This window comes from Myotis brandtii, unplaced genomic scaffold (assembly GCF_000412655.1).
Source record: "Myotis brandtii unplaced genomic scaffold, ASM41265v1 scaffold193, whole genome shotgun sequence".
NCBI lineage: Eukaryota > Metazoa > Chordata > Mammalia > Chiroptera > Vespertilionidae > Myotis > Myotis brandtii.
In genome coordinates, this window is record NW_005357191.1 from 768,467 (window position 1) to 777,570 (window position 9,104).

The window sequence follows — 9,104 nt, forward strand, 5'->3', positions numbered from 1 at the left end:
AGGCGCTCGAAGCGGGCGGGACTCTGCACCCGCCCCCAGGGGACATTTGGCAATGTCTGGGGATGGATGTGGTTGTCACAACGGGGAGAGGGGGTGCTGCTGGAGTGCAGAGGCCGGGGATGCTGCTAAACATCCCACCATGACAATAATGATCCAGCCCCGGAGGTCAATGCTGCGAGGTTGAAAAACCCCAGAACCTCGCTCTTTGCACCCGTGGAATGGGCACATCTCCTGAATCCTGTCAGAGGCCGTGCTGTGGGCAGAAGTAATGAATGCTGGACTGGGGGTCAGACAAGTCTGTTGGTGACCCACGCCCCAGCCCCAGCCCTGCGCCTCAGTCCGACCTCCACACTGCCGCTGGCAACAGCACAGCCCCCTTGGCGGGAGCTGGGGAAGCAAACAGCGCCCAGGGTGCAGGTGCCCGGCACAGAGGGGCGCTCCCCAGAGAGCGGCTGTCAGCGTGATGTTCCAGTTCTTAGTCAAGGGGAACGGAACGGCTGGTGGGTGTCGCTAGGCAGAGCCCCTTCAACCTGGGTCCAGCGATTGTCAGACTCAGTTCCGGTTCTGAATTTCTCTGATTTCTTTTTCTTCTCTTTTCTCTTCTTCCTTCTTCCTTCTTCCTTCTTCCTTCTTCCTTCTTCCTTCTTCCTTCTTCCTTCTTCCTTCTTCCTTCTTCCTTCTTCCTTCTTCCTTCTTCCTTCTTCCTTCTTCCTTCTTCCTTCTTCCTTCTTCCTTCTTCCTTCTTCCTTCTTCCTTCTTCCTTCTTCCTTCTTCCTTCTTCCTTCTTCCTTCTTCCTTCTTCCTTCTTCCTTCTTCCTTCTCCTCCTCCTCCTCCTTCTTCTTCTTCTTCTTCTTCTTCTTCTTCTTCTTCTTCGTTTAAGATTTTTATTGATTTTTAGAGAGAGAAGGGGAGAGGGAGAAAGAGAAAGAGAAACATAGATGTGAGAACCAAACATTCGGTGGCCCCCTGCACCCCCCTCCTCCCACCAGGGATGGAGCCTGAAACCCCAGCGTGTGCCCTGACCGGGAATGAACCTGCAGCCTTTCGGTGCGATGCCCAGCCCATTGAGACACACGGGCCAGGGCTGGATTCCTGTGATTCCTACGGCTCTGAGCCTCAGAGAGGCTGCAAAGTGAAGGAGGGGCGAATGCCAGCGCCCCCCCCCCCAAATGAGGTGCAAAGCACTTAACCTAGATATCTGGCTCAGCACTTGGTAGTTATTCTTGGTTTTGTTATTTGTATTATTTTTGGTGTTTGCCAAGCAGCCCTCAGGCTAAGCTAGTCAGGACTGCCTACTTCCACAGTGGGCCTGAGGCTGCAGGGCCCTAATCCCCTTCTCTCTGTCATCTTGCCACCCTCAGGGGGCCCCTCCCCCCTCAAGTGGGATCACAGGAGATGGGACCACAAGAGATGGGATGACAGGACCTCCTACCAGAGACAGTTCCAGGCCCTGATGGGCCCCCCTGCCTTGATGTGTAAGAGGGTAAATTAAGCCTGCTGTGCGGCTGGGGAGGGCAGTGATAGGGCTGGTGGCCTTGCCCTTCCCATCCCTGTCCACTCACAGGACTCCTCCAGTGTGGCCCTGGGAGACTTCAAGATTGGCTATGGGCCCATGTATTCTGAGCAGAAACAAGCCTACAGGCCCAGGAATCTGCCCCCAGACAGGTACAGAGGGGCCATGACCCGCCACCAAGACAGGGCAAAGGGCTCTCAGCGATGGGTAGTGTGCCACCAAAGGCTGTGGGGCCAACACTGTGCCTCTGGGGTCTCTGTTACCTGCAGACTAGGCCCACTGCTGTGCCAGATCTCCCCCATTAGCACCACATGCTTGCCCACTAGGGACCCTGCCCCCATCCCTTTCCCCATCCCTTTTCCTGGGAGTTTCCAGGGCCCAGGTCAGATGGATGCCTCCCCCACCTCCGCCCTCTTTATATGCAGGTATGACAAGGCCCAGGCCTCAGCCTGCATCCACTATTCAAGTGCTAGTCCTGGAGACGGCCTCTTCCATGACAGGACCACCAGTGCCGAGCACTTCTATGCCCGGCAGCCAGGTGAGAGCTGCGGCCGGCCCGCCCCTGGCTCCAGGGCAGCCTCCTAGAGCTGCTGAGCCCCACTCTGCCGCTGGCAGAGCCTTTTGTTCATCACAGTGACCAGACTCCGAAGTCCCACATCCTGGAAGGAAATTGGTGCCCCGGTCCAGGCAGCCTCACCACCTCCATGAATTTCTTCTATGGCCAGGTCAGTGGGAAGTCGGGGAGCAGGCAGGGCTCATCGGGGGAAAAGGGCTTCCCAGAGGAGCAAATAGCATGTGCAAAGGCCCTGAGGTAGGAGTAAGCTTGACATGTATGCAGTGCTCTCCTGAACCTATTTGCATGATCTAGGGCAGCCCCTCAACCACTCCCAGCCTCAGTGACCCTGTCTGTAAAATGAGAGAATACCAACTCTGAGTGCCGTCAAGTGGGGCCCAGAGAGGGTTGAGCTATCCAAGGTCACACAGCTCTTCCCTCCGACCGGGCCTCGGGACACGCTGGACACGGGAGCTTCCTAGTGTCCTGTGGTCCTATAGCCGCCACTGGTGACCAACGCAAACAGCCGCCACACACCTCATGAGCAATTGCAGGATCACGTGATCCTAGGGGAGTCGAAGCTGCTGGGGCAGTTCTTCCAGACCACCATGGGCACGGACTATCCCCCCGCCGGCACAGAGCGGCCAGAGAAAGCACCCAACCTGCACTTGCTGCCTAGCAACCTGCCGGAGGGCTTGGGCGGTGAGTGAGACCCACCCCACAAGGCCCGCCCCTGCCACCGCTCTGGCCTCATTCTGGTTCTACTTCCGGGAGGGCTAGATCCCACTCCATCCACCAAGATCCCAACTCCTGCCCTAGACAACCCACCCCTCGTCGTCATGACCACCCACCCCCCTCCACCATCACACCGCCCTTTCCTCAGTCAGGCTCTGGCCGGTTCCCGACTCACTAGCCTACCCTACCCTCACCCCCAACAGACATCTCAGCCCCTCCCTCCTTCCTGCCTCCTAATCAGCACTGGCCCGCTGCACCCTGAACCCCTACCCATTCTTAATCTCCTATGTCCCTGCCCTCTGGGGCCTGCCTCTCCTCCTCAGCCCCTCAGTTCAGCCACCCACACTCAAATCTCCAGAACCAGATTTATTGACCATGAACCAGAAGATGCTGAAACCACACAGAACAGCTCCGGCCTCCATGACCCAGGAGATGCTACAGCGGGTGAGGGGCCCCTCCCTTACCAGGGAACCCCCAAGTCAGTGTAGAGTTATCTCAGGATGCTTTAATGTCACCTCAGACTCAGAATTAGTGTCAGGTCCTCTCAGAGTCACTCTAGAGTCACCCCAAACTCAGGGTTATCTTGATGCTCTGTCATCCCAGCCTCAAGATCATTCCAAGCTCATCCCCAGGGTCAGCTCAGAAACATCTCTGTATCACCAGCCACAGTTACACCATAAGCTGAGGGTTATCTCAGGGCTGCCTGGAGTCACCCCAGCCACTCCCCCAGTTTCTCATTCAGCTCCTGGGGCAGCCCAAACTGGGGTCCCTTTTGCCCACCTCCCCAGAGCCCATGACCAAGTTTTGATCCTCCCAGGGTGGTGAGCCACAGGGTGGCCCAGGGGGGCCAGCCACCCTCCAGGCTGCCCTGCCAGGCTACCCACCCTGACTCCACAGTGCAAGGATAGCCACATGGAGCCCCCGCTGGGCAGACAGCGCTGCTTCTCAACCCAATACAAGGACCAGTTTACCTGCAAGTACCAGGGTCCGACAGTGCTGAGATTTGGCAACTTCCAGGAAAGCCACTTGCCACTGGGCTCCTCTGGCCAGTGCTGCTGGGGTGCGAGGGTAGACCCTCAGGCCCCCCAGGTCCCTACCTACCCGTGCCCTAGCCAGCAATAAACACCACCCGGCAACATCCGGTCCCTCTCCGTCCGTCAGACATGAAAGAGGATGCTTGGGTGAGTGGGGACTGAACAGGAAAGAATGACTCCATCAGGAGACTCTGGAGGTCGCCCCACTCTGGGCGGGGAGGCCTTGCCAGTTTGTGCAAAGACTTGGCGGACAGATTCGGTATAAAATGTTCAGGTGCCATGACAATTTATGAATGACACGGAGAGGATGGAGTTAGTATTGAACAGAGGCAGTGTGGCAAGACATTGAGAATGCAGGCTTCTGTGGCTGATGGACAAAGTCGAAATCCTGACTTCTCTATGCCCTGGATTGTAGCATTGGGCAAGTAATTTAACCCCTCTAGCCTCAGTTTGTTCACCTGTAAAATGGAGATAAATAGTAGCTCTCTCCGTGAATGTTATAAATGCGAAATGTGTGGCTGGGGTAAAGGAGGGAGAGAGCTTATCTTCTGAAGACAAAGGTGAGTAGGTGAGAAGAAGATGAAGGTGTGAGATTTCAATCATTAAAAGACTGGATAGGGCTCAGAGGGGGAATGAAGGGGTCGACACCATGTTGGTCCTGCAGTTTCCTCCATTGTGGACAGAGGCTGGGAGATTATTGGTGCACTGACTGGCTGGGTGACTAGTCAGAACTCACAAAATCCATCAGGATATGATGAGGTTCAAGGGTCTAGGTGTCCAGCCAGCAACAAGATGAAAAGGGGGGAAAGAGGAGGATGGGATGGGGCCCCTGAAGCCCATGGGTAAGCTGTTTAGCAAGCATGGAAAGGACCAGTACCTTGGACAGCACCTACCTGGCCGTCTGGGGTCTGGCAGGAACACCAAGAAGCTGGGTGGTTCAATCTGGATAAGAAGGGTCTTGGTGGCCATACCCAGGACCTGCCTCTGTAGGCTGTTGAGAATCAAAGAATGAATATGGCCCTGGCTGGTTTTGCTCAGTGGATAGAGCATTGGCCTGCGGACTGAAGGGTCCCGGGTTTGATTCCGGTAAAGGGCACATGCCCTGGTTGTGGAGGGCATGCAGGAGGCAGCCAATCAATGGTCCTCTCTCATCATTGATGTTTCTATCTCTCTTCCTCTTCCTTCCTTTCTGAAATCAATTATATATATACTAGAGGCTCGATGCACGAAAATTCGTGCAAGAGTAGGCCTTCCTTCCCCCAGCTGCTGGCACCGGCTTCCCTCTGGCACCAGGGACCCGGGCTTCCCTCCTCTGGCCGCCTGTAGGCACCCAGGACCCAGGCTGGCTTTCCTCCGGCCCTGGCTTCGTCAGGAAGGACGTCTGGAATGACGTCTGGTCTAATTAGCATATTACCCTTTTAATAATGAATATGACTCCCCGACCCTGTAGTCAGATCTTCAAAAGACCAAGGCCCTCCTGCCCTGGCTGGGTGGGTCAGTTGGTCAGAGTGCCAGCCTATACATCAAAAGGTTGAGGGTTCAATACCTGGTCAGTACATATACCTAGATTTTGGGTTTGATCCCAGATTGGGGCACATATGGGAGGCAACAGATCAATATTTCTCTGTCTCCCTTCCTCTCTAAAATCAATAAATATATCCTCGGGTGAGGATAAAAAATTAAAAAAAAAGACCAAGGCCCTCAAGCGCATGAGCCACTAAAAGCCACCCCAAGCCCAGCCAGGAGCCCTTTCCCTGTAGGCAGCAATTCTGGGAGGCTGTGTTGTCATTTCCACAGAAATGAAAGGAGAGCAGCTTCCAGAGACAAGGTGGCCCTTTGGCTGCACTCCTGGTATCCGTGTTGACCATGAGGGTCTGCTGGCCGCAGAACCCCTCTTCCGCCTGCTTCCACTGAAGATGTGCATGGCACTCTTCTGAATTACTCCATCATAAACCACAGCTGCTTTCTCGGCACTACTGACAAATGGATAAGATCATTCTTTGTTGTCAGAGGACATGTTTAGCCTCCTCCCTGACCTTTAACAGTTCCATGCCGTTAGCACACTCCCTCTCCCCGCACCAGTTGTGACAACCAAAAAGGTCTCCAGATATTGCCAAATGTCCCCTGGGGGAGAGTTGCCCTGGTTGAGGACTACTGCAATAAATTCATCGTACGACGATTCCCAGGACCAATCCGGTCCTCCTGATGGAGCTGGTCTGCTTCTTGACCAGATTACCCGATCAAAAAGGCTTTCCCTTCTTGCCTTACCTGCCAGAAACTCTGAAAGCTTGTCTTGGTGTTCAGTTCCATGCAGCTCCAGTTGCAGAATTTTTGTGTGCTCCTGCCTGGTTCTAGGAATGCCTTAAAGCAACCCAGACACCGGGTGAGAAACAATGGGTAGGACTTACAAGGAGACAGATTTCAGCAAACCTTGAAGCAATTTTTAATAATGACACTGACCAGTCCCAGGATGGGTTGCCAAGAAAGAAAAGAAACCTTACCGGAAATATTTAATCAGTGCAGAAAGACACAACATCTTGATGATTCTGGATGTACTTTATATCGATCCCTCCTTTATCCTACTCACCTTCTAAAAAAGGCGTTTCCTGCGAACGACAAAACCCAAAAAGGTTTATGAAATAAGGTGAAGAGGACGGAATATAAAGGAAAACAACTGTGTCCATGGGAAGCATCACCGAGCAGCCGAGTTCAGACCTTCCACTTACCTGCATTTCTGTCCTTCAACAAGTGCCTTCGTGCTGACCCTCGCTCCTCAGTGGTAGCTTGGGGGTGGCAATAGCTCTTCCTTCACAGAGTGGTTACAAGGGTCAAGTAAAATGTGCGAGACCCATGCTTAGGACAGGGCCCACCCCTCAGCTGCAGCTCCACGAATGGTGCCTAAATTTAATGTCTTAAGTCATTTTTGTTGCAAGTGACAAAAACCCAGCTCTAGCTCAAGTGGAAAGGGATTTTATTAACTTAGAATCAAGAAAGTCTGGAATTAGGTCGAACATCAGACATGCTGGATCCACATCAGGACTCTTCCTCACAATGTAACAACAAGCAGGTGGCAAAAACAAAACAAACAAAAAAAACACCCAAACACACACACACACACACACACACACACACACACACACACACAAAACAGGTACCACAGGTCCTTAGAATTAAAGCCCCAAAGGAAACAGGGTCACATCTCCCCCTCCCAACTCATATTGGAATTAAGGAACACTCTGATTGGCCTGCTGGAGTCACATGCACAGCGCAAACTTCACGGCTGAGATTGGACGGCCCAGCTCGCTAACCCACCCAGAGTGATTTGGTTCCCAGTCCACCCGAGGATCTCTGAGTGTGGAGCCCAACCTCGCTGGATTCTGTCTCTAGCCACAGACCTGAGCCTGCCCATCCCCTTAAGATCTGTCTTACCCCAGGTGACAGTCTGGACGGTGGAAAGACAGCTAATGGGCTCTTCCCTGGGAGGGTGACTGCTTCCTGTACAGACAGGGAGTGCTCAGTGTTTGAGAACCTCTCCACCCAGTCCTCTGATAGTCCCAACTTTACTTCCTACCTCATTACTAACTTCCTCTTTTAGTTTGGGGCAGAAAATTCAGCTCTGGCATTCTCACAAGATTGTGTAGATGCTAATCTCTGTTTACATTACAGCATCCTGATATTTTCCTCCAAAGCCCATAAGCCTCAATCTCGGAAAACACATGGGTAGAGTCCCAAGACAAAATAGCAACAATTTAATCAGCTATTTTTCTTTCACATAACAGAGATTTCATTTCCTGAGGAGGACTATTCTACAGGGATGCCATATACAGGGCAGGTTGTGCACTGCACAAATCTTGGAAGCCCTATTCCCTTTACAGTGAATATATATGTATTAGAGGCCCGGTGCACGACATTCGTGCACTGGGAGGGGGGGGGGTCCCTCTGCCCAGCCTGCGCCCTTTTGCAGTCCGGGAGCCCTCAGGGGTGTCCGACTAACAGCTTAGTCCCGCTCCCAGTCAGCCGGCTTTTGGCTGAGGGGCGCTCCCCCTGTGGGATCGCACTGACCACCAGGGGGCAGCTCCTGCATTGAATGTCTGCCCCTGGTGGTCAGTGCGTGTCATAGCGACCGGTCTTTCAGCCGTTTGGTTGATTTGCATATTACCCTTTTATTATAGGATGCCATTAGCACCAGTCGGCCAGGCTAGAGGCAGGTCACCTCTGCTCGGCCAAGTTCACATTTTATTTCCTTTAATACTCTCCCCTTTCCAGGTACTCATTTCTAAGTTAGTCAAGACTGTCAGAGATGCAAGGGACAGAAACCCAGTAGAAGTAGCTCAAAAACCCAGGAAATGTGTTGGCTCATAATAAAGAATGAGGGCTTCTGGCTTCAGGCATGGTTATCACCAAGAGCTGAACCAGTATAGCCAGAGCTGTGTCTCACCTTTACGTCCGGTGTAGATTGGCTTCAGCCTGCAGACTATCCATCCAGACACGAAGGAAGATGACTGCAGGCAGAATGAGGCTCTGTATAAAGCTCATAATCCCAGAAGAATGAGACCCTCCAAAGTCATGTCCTCATCCCAGACCTAATTATTGTGGCCTGGGGATGGGGTTCTTTGATAAGTGTAGGTCACATGGCACTGGGGTGGTTGTGTTAGATCCGGGCCCATCTGGAGAAGTGGAGGGGGACCCACAGAGGGAAAGCAAGGTGCTGGTGGAGCTACTAAGCAGACAGAAACAACAGCTGGCATTACCAGGAGTATTTGCACTGGGGTCATCCAGGAAGTGGCAGGATGAAGAACCAGCACCATAATCCAATTGCAGTCTCAGGGCTCTCAGATCTGCTGCAGGCTTTTCCACAAAGAGGTGAAAAGCAGGTCTCCCGCCACAGGCAAGCACAGGTCTAGAAGGTTCAGGAAGGAAGAGAGACAGCTGCTAGAGTCCTGATTTGCTCAAGGCTATCTTCAAGGGTAGGTGGTGTCAACATTCACCGGGCAAAGACCATCAGAAACACACCTGTGCTCAAAGCTTGTTTAGTTTGCCCCAGCGACGAAGACCACACACTGGGGAACCACGGAGCACGTCAGTAAGAGCGAGCTGGGGCAGGCGGGCATCTTATGGGATCGGGACATGTGCTGGGTAGTTTTGAGGAGAGTGGAAGAGCGTAGAAGCCATCCTCGGAGCCGTCAGGAAGCGGAGCAGATGGGTGGTGGTGATCTCAGAAGCGAGCTGTCAGCGGGGCAGGAGGGGCTGTGTGTTCATTTTTGTGGC

The 9,104-nt window shown here is 53.2% G+C and overlaps 1 protein-coding gene and 1 long non-coding RNA gene across 2 annotated transcripts in view; one reads left to right on the forward strand and one right to left on the reverse strand.

Annotated features, from left to right (window-relative positions):
* Nucleotides 1-4,547, forward strand: part of LOC102240414 (chromosome unknown open reading frame, human C19orf45) — a 6,085-nt gene extending 1,538 nt beyond the window's left edge. The window contains exons 2-8 of the mRNA XM_014538578.1: nt 1,284-1,484; nt 1,566-1,666; nt 1,940-2,052; nt 2,130-2,239; nt 2,568-2,769; nt 3,161-3,246; nt 3,700-4,547. Of these exons, the coding sequence (XP_014394064.1) occupies nt 1,284-1,484; nt 1,566-1,666; nt 1,940-2,052; nt 2,130-2,239; nt 2,568-2,769; nt 3,161-3,246; nt 3,700-3,924 (1,038 nt within the window). The 3' untranslated portion in view covers nt 3,925-4,547. The remainder of the gene's footprint in view (nt 1-1,283; nt 1,485-1,565; nt 1,667-1,939; nt 2,053-2,129; nt 2,240-2,567; nt 2,770-3,160; nt 3,247-3,699) is intronic.
* A 188-nt stretch (nt 4,548-4,735) lies between these two features.
* Nucleotides 4,736-8,869, reverse strand: LOC106725862. The gene is made up of 4 exons (XR_001361866.1): nt 8,275-8,869; nt 6,338-6,442; nt 6,105-6,197; nt 4,736-4,827 (listed from the first exon to the last, which is right to left on the reverse strand). It is a non-coding gene; the product is annotated as an uncharacterized LOC106725862 (long non-coding RNA).
* Between the last annotated feature and the right edge of the window lie 235 nt (nt 8,870-9,104).